The sequence below is a fragment of the Momordica charantia genome (genome assembly GCF_013281855.1).
Source record: "Momordica charantia cultivar OHB3-1 chromosome 6 unlocalized genomic scaffold, Mcharantia_2.0 BLBB01000006.1, whole genome shotgun sequence".
NCBI classification, from domain to species: Eukaryota; Viridiplantae; Streptophyta; class Magnoliopsida; order Cucurbitales; family Cucurbitaceae; genus Momordica; species Momordica charantia.
The window spans coordinates 7,348,209-7,372,855 of record NW_028275164.1 but is presented as its reverse complement, the minus strand read 5'-3'; the positions used below and the strand labels follow the sequence as shown (position 1 = coordinate 7,372,855).

Genomic DNA, 24,647 nt, shown 5'->3' with positions numbered 1-24,647 from the left:
ACCTTTAGATGAATCATTCATACCAAAAAAATAAAAAATTAAATAATTAAATTAATATAAAAATGAGATAAGAATATTGCCCATTTCAGAAAAAGAAAAAAGTTTTTATTACTCCGTTCCTTTGTTGGTCTCCATAAAATAAACAAACCATTGTTACTCAATATATGTATGTAAATGCGTTTTGTATTATTATTATTATTTTTAATATAAATAAAATCATGACTGTACTAAACATCTATTTTGAATCACATATATTACCAAACAAAATAATAAATATAAGTTTTAATATCGACAAATTACTCAACTAAATATAGTTGGGTCAAGCAACATAATAGTTTTTTCATTTTTATTTTTTGACTGAGCAACACAATAGTTGAAGTATGTACAAATTGATGAAGTGACATGAAAAATATTTAAAAATAAAAAATAATATATAATACATAAAAATATTTACAAAATTTAATACAACGGTATTGTGAGTAAAGTTGAAACCTTTGACCTACTAAACAAGTTTCCTTTTTAGTCTTGCAGAGACGCGAGAATCTAACCATCAATTATTGTTATTTTGGATGGTTATGTATACGTATATTATATTTTTTTTATTCAAAACATTGTGGTATTTACTATTTAGAGATATTAGGTACTCTAATTTTTTGTTTTTATTTGTTTTTATTTTTTATAGAAGATATTAGGTAATGCTTGAAGGAAAAGGGAAAAAAAAAAAAAAAACCAGGTATCCAAATTTCGTGAAAATAAATGGCGGATTATGGCTTTCCCCCCACAAATTTTGTTAAATTTATAATCTTTACTTCATGAGGCTTAATTTGTCAAAGGAAACGAGCGAATCGAAGCTTTTGGACTTTCCCACTGAAGAGGAAGAATAAGCTGTGCGTGCGCTTGCAACTCGCCTGTTCCACCCGACACCATCGATAAGCAACTCGTATGTCTTCGAATTCTCTTTTACCACCTTCTGTTAATCGTTTTGGATGCTGCACTCGAGTTTTCTTGCTCGGCAATGGCCGAATTTTGGAGGGTAGAATTTGTCTGGGGAATATATGAGCCCTGCTTTCCGTTTGAATTCACCCCAAGCCGTTTTATGAGTTTCAGAATCTTGGGTGTCCTTTTTTACTTGATGGGTAGCTAGGGTTGTGCATTTTATTTGTATATGTTTGAATTGGATTCATTTGTTTTCGAACTTGGCTGAGGAAGCGTGATTTGAAGGAGGTAACGAAGGTCTCTGTCGGGTTGTTGATCTGGGGGAAGCATGGTTTTGAGTAGACTACTCATTTGACCGATAATTTAATCTTAATGGTATCGACCAGCTAGTTGTAGGGCTTTCTTTTGCTCATTCATAAGCTGGTGCTTCTGGATTCTCGCAGGTCAGCAAATGGACGCTCTGGTAGTTGTTTTCTAGCACAGGCAGTTTGATTGGTTGGAAACTGGTATCTTCGTGGGAGTGGAACTTCGTAGATCATTGAAGTAATGTGGACGAATATTTTCAAAATTGTATGTTTCTTAGCTTATCCAATTTAGATCGGTTTCTAATGTAAATTCATGGTAGTCGTATGTTTTAATTCTGTGTTGAAATGCTCTTTATGCTTTGTTCTCATAATGAGAACTTGGTTACTTATTGGTGCTTTGCACATTTCCCCCCTATTTCTGTGCATGATAAATGGCATAAATTGTTGAAAATTTACAATTTTGAAAAAGATAACTGCAAGTGTATGATGGAGTGAGATTGCTTCTTGGAGCTTGTGAGAGTATTAAGCTTCGAGGTTAATTTTTTTTTGAACAAGATACGAACTTTTCATTGATATATAAAAAGGAACAAAAATGTTCACAGATACAAACTCCCGAAAGAGTGATAGAGAAAAACAAGAAATAGAAAATAAAACACAGGACAAGACTTTGTTTTTATCTTATTTTATTTTTTTAACGGACCATGGATAAATATTACATTTACTTTGCTAAATTAGTCAATTGAACTCTATATTTAATGCTTTTAAGGTAATAGAGATTGTAGGGCTTTGTTGGGGAAGGTGCTGTTATTCTTGCCTTTTCGGGATAAAAGGGTTTTGTTATGGCTTGCTTGTTTTCTTGCCATCTTGTGGGGTGTTTGGTTGGAAAGGAATAAGAAAAAATTTAGGGGATAACAAGAATTTTAGGGTAGTTGAGAGGTCTTGTGAGGAGGTTCAGGAGATGGTTTGTTAGATTTAATACCTCTCTTTAGGTCTCAGGGTCTAAGGTTTTTTGTAATTATTAGTTAGGTGTCATTTTTTTGGATTGAGGTATGTTCTTATAGGTGGATCCCCTTTTGTCGGGTTTTTTTTTTTTTTTTTAGATAAGAAACTTTGTTGAAATCCATAAAAAACAAAAGGGAACAACCTAAGGGCTAGGGTAGAGAGAACCTCGTCCAAGGAGCTAGACAATCTCTTTCCAATTGTTCATGACCATGGAAAGGTTGTAATTACAAAAGAATTTTCTATAATTGATGCACCACCAAGAGGTGGTGTGCTGTACATTCCTACAAAAAAATGTCGAAAGTAGAAGACTTATCTTAAAAAATACGAGAATTCCTTTCCAATCAAAGATGCCACATAAGAGATCTCGAAGCACAATTCCATGAAAACTTTGTCTTCTTAGGAAGGTTTCACCCATGGTGAGCTTCGGAGAGCCAGCTATCTATTTGATTGGGGAGACAAACCGATAACCCAAAAATGTCTAAGAGGAAATGCCACCTTTCTTTGCAAACTGATAGTGGAGGAAAAGATGATCTAAATTTTCATTGCTATTCAAACAAAGGCTGCACACTGAGGGGGATAACATCCACCTACTGCACTTCTTTTGTAAAGTTTCATGGGTGTTCGGGCTTCTATGGGCTAACTAAGGACCAAAGGAACACCTTAACCTTAGGAGTTGTAAACTTCCAAATAGCTGGAATTAAGGAGTTTTCTGTATGCCCTTTGTATATTATTTCATTTTCTCTCAATGAAAGCTTGGTTTCTCATAAAAAAAAATAATGCTTCTAAGGTGGTGCTGGGAAATTGGCGAGGCAGGTTGTGCTTTTGTGCTCCATAGTTTTCATTATAAGTGCCTTAAAGAGGTGCTTGTGTCTACAATTTGTTGCCTTTTCATTGTTCTATTTCCCGTTTGCTTCTTAACAAAGAAATAAAACTTACTTGGTGTCATGGTGATTTGGCTAAAATATCCTTGCTCCCTAAAAGGTGGTACCAAAGTAATTTGGTAATAGAAATGCATCATCGCTAATTCATGATCTTTTTAGTGCATGAATAGAATACCATCTTCTCAACTGCTATGTTGTGACCATCCATGCATGCACACACACACACACAATCTATTTGTCGTCTATTTGTCAGGTACTTTTTTCCATTTCTTAAAAATGTGCTCCACTACACTTAGGCAACTCCTTTTATGTTCCTCTGACTGCCGGCGTGTAGGAAGCTTGTTATCCAAGAATACGTTTATTGTTTACTCTAAAATTTATTACATTTGTATCATCCTCCTATTAATGATCTCTACTATGATTTTGTCATAGGGGGGTCTACATCAAATATCTTGGTTCCAGTTTCTGCCTAATGAATCTGATTTGATTACTCTACCTGACAAGAGGTTTGTACTAAGAGAAATTCTTTCCTAGTTTCACAATTAGGGTTTTCTTTTGTTGTCGCTGTTGTTGTGTTGTGCTGTGTGGTTGGGTTGTGGGGGGGGGGGGGTGGACTTTTGTTTTTGGTCAGTCGACTTTCTGTGGTTTTCCACTTTGTTAACTATGCTAAAATTAGGATTTTGGTGTTGAAAGTGCGAAGGTTGAGCACAATGATGCTGCCACATTCTTGGTGCTTTCATCACATGTGCAATTACAGAAGGAAGGATTTCTAAGTACTTGGACCAACTCATTTGTAGGGCCTTGGGACCCATCTCAGGGTTTGCACAATCCTGGTGAGAAATGCAATTGTGGTTGTCATATCTATTATCTATCTATTTGCCTAATCAATTTTACTTGTCTAACATTTGGTTATTTGGGATAACCAGATGAGAAAATTAAACTTTGGCTTTTTCTGCCTGGGCGACATTCTTCTGTTGTTGAAACTGCTCAAGCAGCTGTTTCCAAGTTAAGGGGTATGTGCTACTCATAAATACATTTTCCATGATGTAATGAGATATATCCCAACTTTTTTATGTATCATAAACACATGAACGTGGCTTTGGTTTGTTCAAACTAATTTGTTATCGTTACTGAATTTATTTACAAACTTTACTGCTCTTGTTTGAACACATTCTTCATGATACAGTGGAGTACATATTTATATGGACAACTCTATTATGTATATAAACCATAAATTTATATTTTCTGGGCTATGTTCAATTCAAATTATTTTTACCACTACTGGACTTATGTACAATTCCCCCCTCCCCCCCTCCCCATTCATGCTCTGTTGTCATGTCTTCCTTCACAATAGTTGTTGCATCCGGACTGTGGATCTCTCCTGGAGATTCAGAAGAGGTTGCGGCTGCCCTTTCTCAGGCGTTACGGAACTGTATCGAAAGGTCATTTTGTCTTGACACATTTACTGATCATGTTGTGTGATTTGGTTATTTATACTTAAAGCTAACTTACTTGGGATTGGCAGAGCACTAACTGGACTTTCATACATGAGGTTCGGAGATGTTTTTACAAAATATCATCATGCTCAAAGTGAAGAATTATTCAGGTTTCTCTTCAATTATTGTCAGCTTCATGTGATCTTTCTTTTTCTTTCTTTCTTTCTTCTTCTTCTTCATATATAAATATTTTTTCAAAACGTGAATGCTGTAGACTTTACACATATATAGTTGATTATGTTGCTATGCTTATGCCAACTTTGGTGCAATTGCATATTTCGGACCGTGCCTTATCAGTGCATGCAAGCAAGTTTCTTTTGAGTTGCAAAATTTTATACAGTTGCTCAACTGGGGGCAGAGTTAACTCCAAGCAAAATATTAATGGGTAGTGAGAAACTTTTTCTTCCTTAATTTTAGTGGTCTTTTAGGGATTAAAGAGGGTAGTGGTGAATCTTTTTGACGCTCTGGTATAGGGGAGTTTGTGAGTTCGAATTAGGATAAACTTTTTTTAAGTGAATCGTGGAATCAAATATTGTGTTGGCTAGAACTTATTCCTCTGCTTCCTGAAGGCTTCTGTTACCGAAGACTCCAATATATTTCTTTTTACACTTAATTGGTCCCATCATTATTTCTGCCGTAGATAGGACGTTAAATTTGGTAAATGTGCCGTTCTTGTGCTACCTGTTGAGCCATTTCTATATGCCAGTTACACATTGTATTCTAACTAGTAAAAAGATAGGTAAAAGCACACTTGTACTTTTCTTAACAAGATCAATGTAAAAAGACACATTGAAGGCGTATATAGTTAGGGTATTGGTGTCCACCTTTCCAACTGAAAATGACGCAAATGGTAGTTCTTTTTCTTTTTTTGTTTGAGTACAACATGTGGGGGTAGGGGATTGAACTCACAACCTCTTGGTTGCTTGCTTTGGCAACCCAATAGTTGGAGGGTACAGTTTCAATAACTTTATTCTCTAAGACTTTAGTTTCTAAACTGGAAGTCGAAGGTTAAATGTGTGACCATTGAAGTGGGAGTATGCATTAATTTATCTTTTTTGTTTTACTTTTATTTATTTCTTCCCTGTGTTTTTGCCCTGGTATCTTTAATGATGGAAAATGATGGTTTGGCTAACTTTTTCTTGTTCTAAAATATTCTGCTTGGGTCTTCCCTTTTAATGATGGATACCAATGGTCAGGAGAGGGCAGCCTACAATGGAGTTCATCTTTGCTGCTACTGAGGAGGCAATCTTCGTGCATGTCATTATATCTGCAAAGTAAATCTAGTTGCTACTTCTTTTATGATGCTTACCGTGCAGGTTGAATTTGATAATTAACTGATTTGATATTTTTCCCAGACATATTCGAGCACTATCAAATGGAGAGATAGAAAGAGTATTGAAGCATTCTGCTCTTAATTCTTGTCTTGGACTTCCAGGTTAGTGCAAGTTCTGGGAAATTGTTCCGAAATGGATTGATGGCAGCGAATACTGTATTGATAATTTTTTTTTTCCTTCTTGATAAGTTTGTTGCTATATGGAGTCCAAAGTTATTATTTTGATTGGAAGTGGGCCTTTAAAAGTGTATTTTTGGTAATTAGACGTGTCATTTAGAAGTGTTCTGCATAATTTTCTATCAATTTTCTGCTGCGTGTTGGATATAGGAAATTATGGGGCAGTTTTGTAATTTACTTATATTTTACTGTTCTTTTTGTGAATGATTCTTTGTTAGTTGATGATTCATTAATAAATAGAGGTTTAGGATCCTGTATGAGGAATGATTTGATATACTTTTGAAGATAGAATTAAGAATTTCTATGTGAATTCTTGGAGAGAGCTTAGGCTCCATCACAAATAGGTCGAAAGAGAAGTTTTTAATTTGGCCTAAAGATTCCTTCTTGAATCCTTTTCAAAGATTCCAAAGCATTTCAAAATATGAGTCCCAAAGTTACTTCGGACCATTGGCCTGTTTGTTTGGATTCAGGAACGGTTAAGGGGGTCCGTGTCTGTTTAGATTTGAAAATATGTGGCTCTCTCACACTTCCTTAAAGCCTCCTTGCCCTTGTGGTGGAATTCATCCTTGGGAGGTGGGAAGGCTTTCGTTTCATGAAGAAGTTAAAAAACCTTAAAGCTTCTCTAAAAAGCTGGAATGTCTATGTTTTTGGAGACGTCAGGGTGTAGAAGGTGGAGACTTTTGAGAAGCTTAAAGTCCTAGATTGTCTTGAGATGGAGGGCAATCTATCTTCGGAGCTTAAGGAAGAGAGGTTTAGGTTGAAAGGTTAGTTCAAAGAGTTGCTTCGAGAGGAAGATGAGAGCTGGAGACAGAAAGCTATGTTAAAATGGGCTAAGAAAGAAGATTGTAACTCCAAGTTTTTCCATAGTCTGGCCAGCGGCGGAAAGAATAAAAACGTTATTGCTTCTTTGGTTAATGAGGCTGGTGAGATTTTGCGAGAGGATTAGGCGACTGAGAGGGAGGTGTTATTGTTTTTCACGAATTTTTATGCCCCGCTGCCGTGTTTTCTGCCTTTCTTGGAAAGCTTGGATTGGAGTCCTATTTTGGTGTCTGATAAAGAGCGCTTGGAAGCCCCTTTCTCATTAGAGGAAGTTAGACGGGTGGTGTTTGGGTTTGAAAGAGACAAATCCCCTGGTTCGAATGGTTTTGCCATGGCGTTCTATCAATACAACTGGGTAGGGGTTAAGGATGATTTTGTTGAACGAGAAATTTCGGATAATTACTAAATGCCACTACATAAAATTAAAATTACATTTAGGACCAATGATAAAATTACACGTGTCCTAAGTTAATTTTTAAATCAACAAATCAAATTGTGCCACGTGTCTCTCTTATGGTCGTCCGACGAAATCAACTAATTGGATCAAAACCCATGAAAAGATTGTGCCCAAGCCCATGACCCATTAAGCCCATGACCCATAAAAGACCTGTCAAGACTCTATAAATAGAGGGGTCATCCCTCATTTGGAAGGGGGAAGGAGGATTCAGAAGGAGCCAGAAGAATTGGAGATTCAAAAGAAGCGAAGAATTGGAGACTTCAAGAACACTGAATCTTCTCTTCGTTAAGCAACCAACTAAAGAACTCTTCACCAAGCAACAAGGCTTGAAGCCAAAGACCCCATCAAGCTGCAAATTCTTCAACAAGCTACAAGCCGAAGAACTTCACAAGCTACAAGCCGAAGAACTTCAACAAGCTACAAAGCTGAAAAACTTCAACAAGCTGCAAAGCCCAAGAACTTCACAAGCTACAAGCCAAAGAACTTCAACAAGTTGCAAAGTCGAAGAACTCCACAAGCTGTAAAGCCGAAGAGCTTCACAAGCTGCAAAGCCGAAGAACTTCACTAGTGCAAAATCGCAGAACTTCACGAGCGCAAAGCTGAAGACTTCACAAAGTGTTCATCAAGCTACAAGCCAAAGAACTTCAGCTACAAGCCAAAGAACTTCATCAACAAGTCAAAGTCTTCAAACAAGCTCAAAGCCGAAGACTTCAAAGATCCTTCGTCAAGTAAGAAGCTGAAGGTATCAACCATTGATTCAAGAACAAGCTCACAAGCCCTTGAATTAAAGTTTACATTTGAGAGAATTAATCAGAGGATTATAATTAGAGATTGTAACACCCACATACACAAATACAAATACAAGTTCATAAATTTGAGTTTTCTCTTCGTTGAATTTCTCGTCGAACAGATTTGATGAAAATGTTCCGGGAATTTCATGAGAGGGGTGTGATAGATGCGTACATGAATGAGACGTACGTGTGTCTTATCCCAAAGAAAGATAATGCTAACAGAGTTAAAAGACTTCATACCTATTAGTCTTGTCACACGCCGTTATAAAATTATTACTAAAACCCTTGTAGACAGGCTTAGAAAGGTCTTGCCCTTTACCATTTTGGAAACCGAAGGAGCTTTTGTAGCTAGGAGGCAAATTTTGGATCAAGTGTTGATTGCTAATGAGGTTATTGAGGATTATAGGAAGCGTAAGAAGGAGGGTGTGGTTTTTAAGATTGATTTTGAAAATGCTACGATCATGTTGATTGAAATTTCTTAGATAAGATTATGTGGAAGAAACATTGTGGTTTTAAATGGAGAGCTTGGATTTGGAGCTGTATCAGAACGGTTAATTTCTCTATCCTCGTAAATGGGAGGCCTAGGTGTGAAATTCTTGCCTCTGGTCTTAGGCAAGGATATCCTTTGATTCTGGTGGTGGAGAATCAGGCTTAGAAAGGTCTTGCCTCTGCCATATCAGAAACCCAAGGGGCTTTAGTAGTTGGGAGGCAAATTTTGGATCAAGTGTTGATTGCTAATGAGGCTATTAAGGATTATAGGAAGCGTAAGAAGGAGGGTGCGATTTTTAAGATTGATTTTGAAAAGGCGTACGATCACGTTGATTGGGATTTCTTAGATAAGGTTTGGTTTTAAATGGAGAGCCTGAATTTGTTGCTGTATCAGAACGGTTAATTTCTCTATCCTCGTAAATGGGAGGCCTAGGGGTGAAAATCTTGCCTCTAGAGGCCTGAGACAAGGAGATCCTCTGATTCTGGTGGTGGACATTCTCAGTAAGTTAGTTTCGGTTGGGGTGGAGAAAGGTGCTTTGGGATCGTGAGAAGGTTTGTCTATCTCGTCTTCAGTTTTCGGATGACACCATTTTCTTTTGCTCGGGTAAGGATTGTTCGTTTTTGAACATTAACTGTCTTCTGGGCTTCTTCGAATCCATTTCGGGCCTTAAGATTAATAGAGGCAAAAGCTCAATCTTAGGTGTTAACTGTGATCTCGGTAAGCTTAGTGCTTGGACGACCCTGGTTGGGTGCGGAGTTAGTGGCTTTTCGTCCTCTTATCTTGGGCTTCCCTTGGGCCATAATCCAAACAGTGTGGTTTTTTGTTCGTAGGTGCTTGAAAAGTTTCAAAAGCGCCTTTCCTTGTGGAAGAAGGCCGTCTTTTCTAAAGGAGGGAGACTTACCCTTATTCAGTACGTTCTTCGGGGCATCCCGACCTATTTTTTGTCCCCAAGATCCCGGTGGCTATTAGTGAGAGCCTAGAAAAGATTACGAAGGATTTTCTCTGGGAAGGGGTGGAGGAGGGAGGTGGTTTTCATCTTGTTAATTGGCACATTGCTGCGAAGCCTTTGGAAGTGGGGGGCTTGGGCATCGGGAATTTGATCCCGGTGGTTTTCATCTTGGCTAAATGGTTGTGCCGGTTTTTTCAACCCTTGGAAGGCTATTGCTTTCATGGATTCGGGGGGGGGGGGTTGTGCCTTCCGTTTCTTTGGGGCTTTGTCGTTCTTTGACCGATCGTGAGACTTTAGAGGTTTCCGCTTTGATTGGTCTGTTGTTGGAAGTGTCCTTCAGCTCTCGGAGGGACTCATGTGCGTGTGTTGTCCCCCAACCCTTCTAGGGGTTTCTCTTGCAGTTCCTATTTCCATGTTTTGAGCTCTCCGACTTCTCCCCCGTCGGCTACTTTGTTTACCTCTCTTTGGAACATAAAATTCCCGAAGAAGATTAAGTTCTTTGGGTGACCAGTCTTACTTGGGAAAGTCAATACCTTGGATCGTATTCGGAGGATTTCCTGCTTTTATTTGGGCCCGCAGTGGTGTGTTTTCTGTAGAGGCGCCTCTTGAACATTTGTTGTGGACTTGTCAGTTTGCGCATAATCTTTGGCTTCATTTCTTTTGGTGTTTTGGAGTGGCTTTAGCCCATAGTAGGGATTGTAGTACGATGATGGAGGAGGTGCTGTTGTCTTCTCCGTTTCGTGATAGGGGTCGTTTTTTTGGCAAGCTGGCTTCTTGGCTACTTTTTGGGGTATTTGGTTGGAGAGGAACAATAGAATATTTAGGAGGTGGAAAATTTGGTGTATGCTGTTTAGGATCTCTTTAGGTTTAATACTTCCTCGTGGGGTTCGGTCTCCAAGGCCTTTGGATTTCTTTAATGGGCGTCCTCTTCTAGGACTGTTTTTTTTGTATGCCCTTCTTCTTTTTCTTTTCATTTTTCTCAATGAAAGCGTGGTTTCTTATAAAAAAAAAAAAGATCCAAAGCATTTAAAGGTTTGTAGATCTCTTGCATATTCTAAGATACTATTTGTAATGGGTGTAACTGTAGGCAACTTTCCTTAATTCCTTTATAAATCAGAAGGAACAGTAACTACTTAATTTTACCATTATTTTTACTAAAAATATCTTAATTGTTGAAATGTCTGATCTTTTTTGTTCTTTGACTTCAATTTTTGCTAGACTAAGTTGCATTTGTTAGGATGATACTGATTTTTTTCTTTATGCATTCACAGAATTTTGTAATATTATTTTATTTTCTTCAGTGATTGTTTCGCCTCATGGAATTCGTGGTAGGTTTACTGGATGTTGTGCCAGTGATGTTGTGAAACAAATATGTTCCAGGTACTACATTATATGTGGTATGCTTTTCACTTGTCAGAGTTCTCAATATGTATTTTCAATAGTGTTGGTCGTTGTTTTTATTTTATTTCTTTTTTTTTTTAAACAGTTCTGGCAAGTCTAGGACTTCATATGGATTTGTAGGCTTACCTCATCATGTTTCTCAAGGTGGCTGCCCGTCTAAGAGGCAAAGTTGCTACGTTGAAGTAACCCTAGGGTGCCCTAAATCAGTGAGTGAGAAGCAACTACAATCCAATTCAAATTATATGATGCCTCACGTGACGGAATCGCTTACTGGGCGAGGTGATCTGAAAGGATCATCGCACCATTTATCTTCTCATAAAAAAACTTTTATATATCCATCTGAGGCAGTGCTTGTTTTGTTATTGGAAACATCATTTGCCAGGTCGTCTTTGAAAAGGTAGTTACCAAATTGTCTATCGTTTTCGTCAGACCAATTATTTTTCTGACAACTACTTGGTTCAAGCTTAGCTGTTCTTTTGTAATTACTTTGATGTTGAACTTTTCAGATTTTGGCTGCAAAACTGGATAGGACCCTCGTTACCTGGTTCATCTTTCTACATGCATTGGTAAGAAAGAAGTTCTGCTCATTCTGACAGAAGTAATGTGTTATTAGATTAAATAATATTATGCGGATGTATTTGTTCTTGTTGTAGGTTAGGTAGGTTATGTAGATCATTCCTGGTTTTCTTGCTTGAATGGTAATATTTGCATGCTGAGCTTGATTCTAACGTAATATTTTTCCTTGATAACAAGAAACTAACTTTTTATTGATATAAACCACCATTTTTTTTTAGAAAAAGGAAGGACGATACAGAAAGAGAAAAAAAGGGAACGAAATATATCCCAACTATAAAGCGAAAAGAGGTTTCAAAAAATACCATCTAATTGACATCAATTATAAATATGGTTGAATAGTTACAAAATGTTTCTCAAGTGAGTCCTAATTTGTTAGTAAACTAAATGAGAACTAGAGAACCCTAAACTTACTTTAGAATCTTCAAACAATCCTCTATCAAAAGAAAAAAAAAGGAATATTCAAACAAACCTATAATCCTTTGAATCTAGATAAACTAACGTTAAGCTTTATTCCCACTAGAGGATATTTGCTTTATAACCTATTGTGAAACCACATCAGGGTAACCATCTAAGGGGGTGTTTGGGTGAGGGTTTGAGTTTTGGTGGGTTTGGCTTAAAATGCTTAACCCATGTTTGGGTTTGTCAAGTCTGGAGTTTTCCTAAACCTACAAACTCCCTCACATAGTTCTCAAAAAGTTGCACCCGAAACTTTATAATTAACATTCTTAAGTTTAAGATGGCAAACCCGTGCTTCAAATGCCCCCAATGGTCTTGAGAAGGAAGTTCTAGCTAGCATATGAGAATGTGTGGACTTCTTTCTTGGACCTTTCATGAATGTTGAGGCTTTTAAGGTCAAGAGACAGGGATTCTACTTTTTCTAACTCTGCTAGTAAATCTTTTCATGAAGGATAAAATGAGGCGATAAATGGGAATCGAGTGACTTTATTACAAATTGCTTTATAATGAACCAATGATGGCAACTATAATTTTTCAAAATTTTGGAAAATGAGAAAAACAAAAATTGTAGCAATTTAACAAGCTTGGATTTCTTCTTCATTTATTTTCTTTTTGCTTCTTTTTTTTTAGTTATTTGTTTTTGTCGTTATCCTTTATTCTATAGAAGAAAATATCTATTATTGGAAAAAATAATAAGTCACATGTCAAGTTTATTGGCCTTTTCTGATTTAAAGGTAGATTTTCATTTATCTGTTTCCCTTTCTGTGAAGTTTTTAAGTGTTTACCTTCTTGAATATTTTGAATAGGTTTCACATCTCTATATTAATGGTGATTGGGTTAAAATCATTGCTAACCTTTCACTTTTTCACTTACGGTTGTGGTGGTTTCTGTAGTGCTGGGAATGTAGATTATATGGAAGGGTTGTGGACTGAGACTGATAAAATACGTTCACAGCATGGTTACGATAGTAGCAGCAATAGTAACAGTAGCAGCATTGGTAGCATAAGTAGCAGTTCTAGTGATAGTGATTGCAAGACAGGAGCCAGCGAACTTGAAGCAGATGCCGATTCCTTATCTTGCAGGCAGTCTGGATTGTCTTCAAATGATCAGTCCGCAAATAATGGACGAAAAGTGGTATACTCCATTAATGTTCTCAGAAAATGATTTTAATTTCTTTATGTTGTTACATATGATTTAGGACCTGCAAGTTTGACTGTCTTTTGACATGGGAACTCCTAATTTTTGGGCTTATGTCATATAGGTAATGCTGGTTTATGATTTCATTTTGATTTATACTTGCACTAAAATAAATTCCGAAAAGAATTATTATTCACGTACACCTCAAATTAGGCCCTATTTGGTAATGATTTTGCCTTAAAGCTGGTTTGTTGACATTTCTTTATCAAAATTCTTCCTTTTTTAAAAATACTTTTGAAGTTTTAGCCAAATTTAAAAAACAGAAAACAAGTTTGTTTATTTTATTTTATTTTATATAATTTTTTTTTTGGAAAAGAAACAATTAACAGAAAACAAGTTTGTGAACATTACTAAAATTTAGACCTTCTAAAATGACATTACAAGAAAAAAATTGTTACTATATAGGCATGACTTTTATAAACAGAACATAAAAGGAAAAATCATTATCTAATCGGTTCTTATGTAATTCTTATGGGGGAAACTCTATGGTTCTTGTTTTTGAGGTGGTAAGCACCTTTCTCTTGGATTCTGGTCATCTTATTTTGGTATTACTTTCTATAGCAAGTATTGAGGATTTCTATATATTTTTTTTATAGTTTTGTCTATCTCTCAGATTCTCTGCCTAATTTTCTAGTTTGCTGTATAAAACTGCTATCTGATTGAAAAAGAAAAAGAACTGCCATAATGTTTTTGATTATGGTCATCTTACCAAAGCTGGTTAGCGTGCTTAATTTTTGTAGGGAACATAACAAGTATCATTATATGAAAGAAAATTAGAAAGAGGGAACATGGCATCACCCAAAGGGTATGAGGATTTAGGATATTCATGTGTTTTTCAGTGCTCTGTCTGCAGAAAAGTATGAGGATTTAGGATCACTTTGGTTTTTGTAGCTAAGGTTAAGAGTAATATTTACCCCCTATTTAGTGGGCACAGATTTAGAATAGAAACAAAGGTTCTATTGAGTAATTTGATTAAAGAACTGGTTTGGAAAATTGGGCTTGAAGGAATCAAGCCTTGTTTGGAGACAAGTTTTCTAGTTAGGAGGATTAGTTGGAATTAGTTATATTCCAAGTGATTTCTTGATGGTGCTCTAGAGATTTGTTTTTTTTTTCCATAAAATAATAATAATTCTACTGGTTGTATCAGCTATAATTGGTGTGCTTTGTCATAATTTTCTAAATGAGTCTTATATTTATATTGTAACTTCTCAATTATCCATGAAAAATTTATTTTGTGTTTCCTATTATCAATGTAATTTGTAACTCAATGAAATTTATTCTCTCTCATCCCTGGAAATCATCCATATAAAAAGAAAAAGAAGCTTCTATGAATTAACTTGATTCAAGCTCTCTTTTGGGTTACTTGGCAAGAATGAAACCAAAGAATCTTTAAAGAAATGGGAAGAAAATTTTGGGCATCTGAAACATTAATTGGTCAAATGAACTGTTTATTTGTCAGGGTATTAAGCGGCCTCGTTCAGGGATGCCAGATTCGTTAGATCAAGTGGGTACTGGTGCTCAAATTCAGGGTGCTTTCAAATCTAATTTTACTTCCACCGAGCTCAACAATTCCGCTATTACAGGAGTTAGTAATGAGCTGATTGGATCTCCTTGGGACTGGGATGACGATGACAGGGGTGTGGATGATATTGAAGATCTCCTTTCACATTTTGGAGGATTTGGAGACTTCTTTGAGAATGATGTGTTGCCTTTTGGCGAGGTATTTTCCATATGTCTTTGTAAAAACTTGTGCCACAGGATGATTATAAGATTGTTGTTATTGTTGCATGTCAAGTTTCTTGTGATGTGCAATAGTTCAAAACAAACTTAAATCTCAAAGATAGCTTCCTAAGATGATTGCTTTCTGTTTTTTTTTTTTTTTTTTTTTTTTTTACTGATATGTCTATTGAAGGTAATATTGTCCTCGAGTTACTGACTTGATTAACCTCTCTATAAGTGTCTTTTCCATTCATATACTCCTGGAGAAAAGATCTTCATTGGAATGAAGTTGGAGCTTAGCTGCAACAATTATTTGATTATTAAGATCTATCATCACTTTTGATAATTTACTCTGATCTGAGAGGATTACTCATTATTTATTCTACAAAAAACTAACAAAACCTTTTGGTAAGACATGTAATGAGCTTTATTTAGTTTATAGCTCATTGTAGTTTTTTCCCTCCCTCCACCTTCCTCAGTCAATTTGAAGGCAACCTCTTCCCTTTTTTTTTCCTTCCTTAATGTTCTTGCTGATTATATGAATATGCTTTTGGAGCTCATCGTGGTATTATCTTCTGAAGCCCCCAGGAACTGCAGAGTCACAATCTCTTATGTTTTCTGCTCCGGACTACACTGATGTAGGTAGCAGTCCAGTTGGGGTCATGGATGTTTCTGATCAGATGCTTTTGCCTGTGGGGTTTCCATCTTTTGATAACTTCAACCCAGCTGTTCCGATAACAGCAGAGGAGATTCTAAGCAAAGATCATGAAGTCACGAACAATGCATTGTCCTCAGTAACAGTCAACCATACTCCAGTGTCTTCTTCTGGGGAGTTTGATCAAATAACTAAAGCTGAAGCTCTGATGACACTCGCTCCTGAGTATGGAGCAGTTGAAGCACCTACCAGTGAGTTTTCTTCATCCATGTTCCGAAGTCCATATGTTCCAAAATCTCGGGAGCTAGAGAGTTCAAACTTAAGCATAAACAGTTACATATATGGTGCAACACCGCCCTCTTCACCACACTTTGATAGGTCGGATGAGAAGAGTGGTATCTCCTCAAATACAAAAGCATCTAATGTTCTACGTGCAAAAAACTATTATACACATGTTGACAATGTGAAAGAGAAACATGTAAAAAAATCAGCTGCATGTAAGAACGGTGTCTCTTCATCGGATGGGCTGGCATCATCTCTCTCAAATATAAATGCTGTGAATGCTGTCAGATCTGCACAAAGGAAATCGACTGAGGACGCTGTTGAAGCTGATTGTTTATTTATGTCTCAGAAACATGTTCTTGCAATGGAAGTTGAATGCCTAATGTTCCAAGCTTCAATGTGCAGAGTACGACATACACTGCAGTCTTCTGTTAGTTCCACAGTTTCTGGTACGAATCAGCTGTCTTGTGATCCAAGTAATATTACAGATTATATGGCAAACGAGGTGAAGAAGAAAGATAATATACCCATAAGAATAGCTGGAGATGTTGATGGGGGAATACTCGATGGACACCTCAATGCACCTGTCGGTGTTTGGCGGTCTGTTGGAGTTCCCAAGGTTTCAAAGCCCTCAAATTCGCCTAGTATGGAACTTGGCTCATCCTTACCCCATAATTCTTTCCATGAGGATGGAGTTCTCTCTTATGGGCAAAGACCATCACTTCAGGAGCTCCTTGATGCCATGCCTTTACTTGTCCAACAGGCTACTTCTTTTGTAGACCTGGCCCTGGATGCAGATTGTGGTGATGGCCCATATGGCTGGCTAGGATTGCAGGAACAGTGGAGGAGGGGATTTTCATGTGGGCCATCTATGGTTCATGCAGGCTGTGGAGGGACCTTAGCCTCCTGTCATGCATTGGACATTGCTGGTGTGGAGTTAGTTGATCCTCTTTCTGCTGATGTATGTTCATTTTCCTTCTAAATGCCATTGCATGCACACAATTAACTATCTTATATTGGTACTCTAGAACTTGACTTTATTATTATAATTTGTTAAACTTAATCACGCTGTTCATGTTATTGTTGTTATCATGCTTATTGTTGTTATCTTGCTCTTATATAAGTATTTGAGAAAATTAACTTTGTAAATGTCCTAACCTTTTTATCACATCTTGCATTACTATTATATTTTAATTGTGTGTGTGTATGTTTTCCTTTTCCTTGTATCTTGATTCTAGCTGATATGTATCTTCGAAGATGTTTTGCTACTATTTAGAAATGTGACTGATCCATGATTTCAGTCTTCTCAATACAATGAATCCGATCAACGTTTCCCATTTGACATGTTACTTCTATATTCTGATAATGACACTTGAGATCTCATTCGGGAGTTTGTATCATTGAACAATTTTGTTCGTTCGTATTTTGTTCAAAAAAAGATAATGACACTTGAGTACAAAATGCTAAATTGATCTTCCAGGTTTATGCTCCATCTGTAATGAGTTTGCTGCAGTCTGATATAAAAACAGCATTGAAATCTGCCTTTGGCACTTTAGACGGGCCATTATCTGTAACTGATTGGTGCAAAGGCCGTGGTCAAATAGGTGATTCAGGAAGCATTGGTGATGGATTATCTGCTGAGTCTGCTGTAAATGAGTCTAAAGATTCTTCGAGTACTGTTATGCTAAATATTGGAGAGCCCATAAGCCCCTCACATTCTTCTGCTAGTGGATCGTCTAGTCTCAAAGGTATGGATGCTGTAGTTCATACAAATAAAATGTTTAGTTCAGTGGATTATGCAGTTTTCTGACACTGTAGGCAGTACCACTATGGATGGGTCCAAAATGGATGAGACTTCCCAAAGGAGATCAAACCAAGAAATCTGCAGTTCAGGATCAGACCAGCAGCTACTGCCTTCTCGGCTGAGACCAACGATGCTTGTTCTCCCATCACCTGCAATACTGGTTGGGTATGCATTTGATTACTTAATCTTCATGTCAGTTCTTGAAAGATTATATTTATGACTAGCATGCATTTCCTGTTTTTTTGTCGACTAAATGTTTATGTACTTTCATAGTGTATTAATATCACTGATGGAATATTACTCTATAGCTCTTTAAGTGATTGTTGCACATTTAAGTTAATATCATCATTAAAATAGTAACTCTGTAGTTTGCGAATGGCATTCATTACATTTTTTTTTTTCACTTCAAGAACCACAGATTTTGTTGGTCTTGCATGTAAAGTTGTTAAATAAATGTTTCCATAGGTTGCTTAGGCCACTGTCATGCAAACACATGGAATTATGTGTTTTCAAACTGCAAAAATGTTTGTCCGTGTTTGAGAAAAAAATATCTACAAAACATCCAATGGACCAAATGGAGGAAATTCTTATATAATTATTGGTAGCAATTGCTGAAGGTCACATAGATGATAGACCAAGATTGATGATAATGTTGATTCTTAGGACTCGAGGACGCAGTCGTAGAACCGGTATTACAAACCCTTTTCAAGTAAGGTCGCATGATAATGTATACTCTTAAATGGTTAAATTCATAAAAAATGGTCCAATCGCAGTCTTGTTCCTATTTGAGTTAAAAGGTGAGTTTGTAGAGATTTTAGGAGGCCCGACATTTACTCAGTTATGCATGTGTGGTTGGTTGTTCTCTTAGATTTTCATGTAAATGAATTACTGTTACCAATATCATCTACTGAGATAGCTGGGAACCATGATTTGTAAATAGGTACCAAGATGATTGGCTTAAGACATCTGCTAACTCTCTACAACTTTGGGAAAAGGCCCCTCTTGAGCCTTATGCTGTACAAAAACCGGTAAGTTGATTGAAATCTGATCTGGCAGCATATGCAAGCACTATTTTTCTTGCACAAATTTATTTTTATGGATAAATGACTAAATTATATTATCCTTTGTACTCTTTTGGTGATTATGGATTTTTGTTTTTATCAATTGTTGCAGATAAATTACTGCGTCATTTGTCCAGATATTGATCCCCTTGCATCTGCCGCTACTGATTTTTTCCAGCAACTTGGAACTGGTTAGTAATAATTTTTATTTAAATACATATAAAACATGATTAAGAGGGTACTTTCTAACCAGTGGTGACTATGTAACTATGGAGAAAAATATTCCAACTGCACATTGATCTTTAAGAAATGGATGAATACTGTTCCTATGAAGATAAAATTTTCACTGTTACATTTTGAGAAAAGAAAAGTTCCCTAGATCCTTTTTACTAATGTGATACATGAAAAGTTTTATGTGATTCTAAAATGTTTGGATTGAAAGTTTTTTCTAAAATTATGCTACAGTGGCTTTATTGTGGAATGTTTGGATTGAAAGAAATCGGAGGTCTTTTGAGAGTACTTGTTCAAATTTATCAAACTTTTGGAGCATTGTATAGCTCACAGCTTCTTGGTGGTGCTACACTTATAGCAAATTCTTTTGTAATTACTTCCTCACTTCGGTCCTCCAAAATAGGGTGTATTATTTTGACCCTGCCCCTAGTTTTTGACCTCTCTTTTGTGAGTAATATATCCCTCAGGTTTCTTATCAAAAAGACAAAAAAAAGTTTTATGTGATTCATAGGGTGTATTATTAGAGCTTTATGAAACGCTCACAAAAATAACCTGTTGTAGTGTTATTATCATTTTCGTTAGCCACCAAAGAGTTTTTTGCGACCACTTTCCGATGATAAAGGTTGAAATATTCTTATTGGCTTTTATTATGATGTTGCAAACTCTGGGTATTGGACAGTCAGACTAATTTGCGAGTCCAAATACATTTTTGATTAAACATAATCCTTTTCGTAGGCTGATTAACTATATTCAAATTGTTGGGAGAATTTCATTTCAGTGACTAAATTTTTGTTTGGCCTTGTCTGTCACCAGTGTATGAGACATGCAAGCTTGGAACTCATACCCCGCACAATTTAGGGAATCAGATGGACGTAGACTCTGGGAAGTGGTTGTCTTCAGGGTTTGTTCTACTTGATTGTCCCCAATCAATGAAAATTGATAGCAGTAGTGCTTCAATTGTGGGTTCAATTAGTGACTATTTGCTTTCTCTATCAAATGGATGGGACCTGACAAGCTATCTTAGGTCTCTTTCAAAAGCTTTGAAAACTTTGAAACTCTCTCCATCCATGTCAGCTAATCCAAAAGAAGGAAGTAACGGTTCTTGCATGGTAAGGCACCTGAATATCTTCTACTATGTTCCCATTGCATGTTGCTCAATGTGTATTATTTCCTGTATACTTAGCTCACCTACAACTTTTTCCCGCTTTAGGTACTTTATGTAATATGCCCTTTTCCTGATCCACTGGAAGTATTGCAAACTGTTGTTGAATCTTCTGTTGCTGTTGGTTCCATCACACTACAGTCAGATAGAGATAGGAGGACAATATTGTGTAGTCAGGTCGCAAAGTCATTAAGCTGCTCAGCAGCTGTCGATGAGTCATCACCATCAAACGTTCTAGTTCTTCAAGGGTTTACTCTCCCTAAATTGGTACTGCAGATTGTGACAGTTGATGTAATTTTCAGGGTAAGTAGTCCATCAGTAAATGAACTTGTCATTCTCAAGGAAACAGCTTTTACTGTTTATAACAAGGCTCGTCGAGTATCAAGAGGAACATCTAATGATGTGGTCCAGTCATCATCAATATCCAGCAGATCTCATTCAGTTCTATCATCAATGCCATCTTCCATTCCAGGGATGTGGAAAGAATGTGTTGGTTCTAGAATCACTGGGCATTCCCTCCCACGAGAGGGCGAAATGGATGGTACCCTGAGGCCTGGAACCTGGGATAATTCCTGGCAAACGAGGGCTGGATCATTAAGTTGTGATCCAAACAGAATAGGAGAATATTCTGTTCAAGATGAATCTTGCTACATGTTTGAACCACTTTTTATTCTTGCAGAACCTGGTTCACTAGAGCACGGAATTTCACCAATAAATCCTGTTACATCAGGAGCAGAGTCTTCAAAACCATTATCTGATGACAACAGTGGAGCCTTTTTACAGAGTGCAAATTCAGCGGTAGGTGTGGATATTGGAACTAACTCCCAACTTGATGGAACTGAGATGGATGGATTTGGATGTAGCAATCAAAAGAATCCAAGCCTACACTGTTGCTATGGATGGACAGAAGACTGGCGCTGGCTAGTATGCATCTGGACAGATTCGCGAGGAGAATTGTTAGATAGCCATATATTCCCATTTGGTGGGATCAGTAGTAGGCAGGATACAAAGGGTCTGGAGTGCCTTTTTGTCCAAGTTTTGCAGCAAGGCTGTATGATACTACAGTCATGTTCTCCTGATACTGGTGTCTCCAAGCCTAGAGATTTTGTTATTGCACGAATTGGAATGTTCTACGAACTTGAGTATCTAGGTACAAGTTCCTCATATCATTAATATTTCCGGCTGTATTATATGCCTCTCTTAGTTCTAGCTTATAGTACATAATGCTGTGAATTTGGCATGCAAGCTGCTCATGGCTTTATATAGTGTTGAAGTTTTATTATATAATTGCATCCATAATCTCATTGATATATCATTTGATGGGATACGATCTCCTTTCTTATAGCAATTTCTTACTCTGATGAGTAACCAGTTAATCATTGGCATCTTTTCTCTTCAATGATTGGCTATTCACTATATTTTCGCATATGCATCCACTTAACATTTGCAATTTTTTCCATTGAAGAATTTTCAAAGGTTTTAAAATTTTTTTTACCTGTTCTGAATTGGAGTCTCTTTTTGTAGTTTTGGTTGGCCTTTTTGTTTTTAGCTCCTCTATCATGTGCTCTCTCTCTCTTTTTAATGCACTGCACTCGTGTATTCTGTAAAAAACAGTTTATTACCAATGTTGGAACTAATGTTTCACCTTTGTCATTTTATTATGACTAGAGTGGCAAAAGGCCATCTATTCACTTTGGGGATCTGAGGTGAAAAAATGGCCTTTGCAACTTCGCCGCTTCATGCCAGATGGGTTATCATCTAGTAGTAATGGGACATCCATGCAACAACAGGAGATGAGTTTGATTCACGACAGAAACCTTCCTTCCTCCCCAAATCCTTTATATAGCCCTCATTCAAAAACTACAGGCTTTATGAAAGCGGGCATTGGACAACCTGCCATAAGAAAGCAGCTAATGGGTGGTCATGCAGTGGTTGACAACTCAAGAGGATTGATACAGTGGGTGCATAGTATCAGCTTTGTTGCAGTTTCAATGGAGCATTCTCTGCAGCTATTACTGCAAGCCGATTCACAATCTCCTGGTAAGATAAGTTGCCAGTACCTAATATATTGCCTTGTTTTCTTTGATTGTTGTTCTACAGTTGCGTCTTCTTGTGTGACATAGTTGTAGATTGTTACTTGTGTTTTCTGATTTTTGGCTCTGGCTCCAGGAACTTAATACTTCAGGTTGTTTCATTGTGATATTCAGTAAATATTTCAAGGGCTATAACATAAATCTGGTCGGGGATAAAATTGCATGTTGAAATGTTTTGAGAAGTCGAGCTTTTTGTTTGTCGGACAAGTTTGCTGATCCAACAGTCATCTTTTATAGTACATGCTAACTTTTACCAATCATAGAAAACGATCCAATACAAATTTTTATGACTTATTCTTTTGCACAACCTAAAACGCAAATTACAAAACTTGGGTTCTCCAATCCCATACTTCATAAATCTATACTTGTTTTTTTTTTTTTTAATTTTATTATCCAGGAGTCGGCGGCCCTTTGGCCTTTATGCCACTATACCTGGGGGTATGTGCATTGTCCACATACCCGTACATACGCAAGGAGTCATTGCTTGGTGGGGGTTGCATCTCATGTGGCTTGAACCCAAGACCCTAAGGTTATTCCTTGAGGCCCCAAGCCACCCAAGCTATCCCTTGGGGACATAAACCTATACTTGTTAAAATTACGAGCTTAATTAAGGCATCCGCTTAGTGGATAGTGTTAATCCTTCATTCATTTTATCTTTAAATGAATAATTGTGGTCAATTGTACTAAGATGGAAGTGGGCAATATCTAGTTTAGACAATCCATACTCCATGCAAAAGTAGTAATCTTTTTCTTGTCTGTGTGTGCACGTAATCAAGCCTGTCTGTTCTTTCATTTTCTGGGTAAGAAAATCTATAACTTAGCTTCATTCTGGAAATTTCATGAGCAATAAATATTTCTTTATGATGGTCTATATCCGTTATGAAATTGCTTAGTTGAAAATTAAGAAAGTACATTGTAATAGCTGTCATATAGCTTGTCTACCATATGAAATGTCCTGGGTTTCTTGGAGAAACAATTATGGAATTCTTGGTACTAATTACCTAAAATTTTTCTCAGGTGGAAATCAAGGCAGTTTAAATACAGGTCCATCGGCCTATCTAGAAGGCTTTACCCCAGTAAAATCGCTCGGTTCAACATCTTCTTCATATATATTTATCCCATCACCTAGTCTGCATTTCCTTCCTTCAAACCCTCTTCAGCTTCCCACATGCCTCACTGCCGAATCCCCACCTTTAGCGCATCTCCTCCACAGTAAGGGCTCTGCAATTCCTCTTTCCACTGGATTTGCTATTTCAAGAGCCGTGCCCTCAATGAGAAAGGATTCTAGGAGCAACATGAAAGAGGAATGGCCTTCAGCCCTTTCGGTTAGTCTCATCGACTATTATGGTGGCAATAATGTTGCACAAGAAAAAAATGTCCGTGGGGTTATCAAGCAAGTCGGAAGAAGTTCAAGCGTGGAATCGAGAGACTTTGAAATAGAGACACATTTGATCCTTGAGTCTGTCATAGCAGAGCTCCATGCCTTATCATGGATGACCGTGAGCCCAGCATACTTGGACCGACGAACTGCCCTGCCGTTTCACTGTGATATGGTTTTGAGACTCAGGAGGATTCTTCATTTTGCTGACACGGAGCTCTCCAGGCGCGCAGAGAAGTCCAAACATTAGGACGATATCGAGTGAGGTAATTCTCACTCTCAGGTTGTTTCTTGCTAATTAATCTGTTAAGACCTTCTCCTTACCATGTAAAGTTATATGTACTATAATTCTTGTACATGCTAGATAGATGGGCGATTCTTAATTATATGCTGAGTTGGTAGGAATTAGGAAGAGAGAATTAAATCTTAGTTCAGGTTTATCTATAAAATTAGGACAAAAATGTATATGAAACAAAAAGGGAATTGCAACTTGAGAATCAGTGTGATTGAGATGCCTTGATTTTCTCAAGAATATAATGGAATGATAGAACCACTTATTTGACAGCCACTTTTGTTACTCCAAACCAGCAGTTTTTCCATTACCATTATAATTAGTTTATCATTATCTAGACTTTATATGTTGACCAAAGAGTGATGAGTTGCAAATTCTGAGATGGTATTCTTCCAAATAATATCCTCAATAGTTCAGTTGCTGCAGCAGCAACTCGTTTCGAGTAGGGTTTCTTATTACGAGTCGGGTCTTATGAAGTGGTTGGTTTTCTTTTTCAATCCTATAAGCAAGTGTTAGACTCTTTCCAACTCGGTTAGAATTGGACGTACAGTCACAGTAAGAGTTTGATTGAAAAAGCTTCATGTCGAAGTTTTTAGAAGATTAGAAAGACGATATAGAAAAAAAAAAAAAAAAAAACTATAAACATGAGGTAATTGTGGAAATGTGGGATGTTCTTATCTGGCTTGGTTGTAACACAGCCCCAT

General features: G+C 37.0%; 1 protein-coding gene across 1 annotated transcript; it reads left to right on the top strand.

Annotated features, from left to right (window-relative positions):
• Positions 1–764: 764 nt before the first annotated feature.
• On the top strand, positions 765–24,215 carry GCT (RNA polymerase II transcription mediator). The gene is made up of 23 exons (XM_022291875.2): positions 765–940; positions 1,380–1,506; positions 3,557–3,630; positions 3,818–3,957; positions 4,051–4,137; positions 4,479–4,566; positions 4,650–4,730; positions 5,817–5,894; positions 5,976–6,055; positions 10,938–11,016; positions 11,123–11,434; positions 11,544–11,603; positions 12,963–13,203; positions 14,726–14,986; positions 15,567–16,883; positions 17,403–17,670; positions 17,741–17,891; positions 18,667–18,754; positions 18,900–18,978; positions 19,832–20,127; positions 20,229–21,330; positions 21,849–22,220; positions 23,291–24,215. Exons 2-23 carry the CDS (start codon positions 1,483–1,485, stop codon positions 23,899–23,901), a joined length of 5,889 nt encoding a protein of 1,962 aa, XP_022147567.1. The 5' UTR covers positions 765–940; positions 1,380–1,482; the 3' UTR covers positions 23,902–24,215.
• The last annotated feature ends 432 nt before the right edge of the window (positions 24,216–24,647 follow it).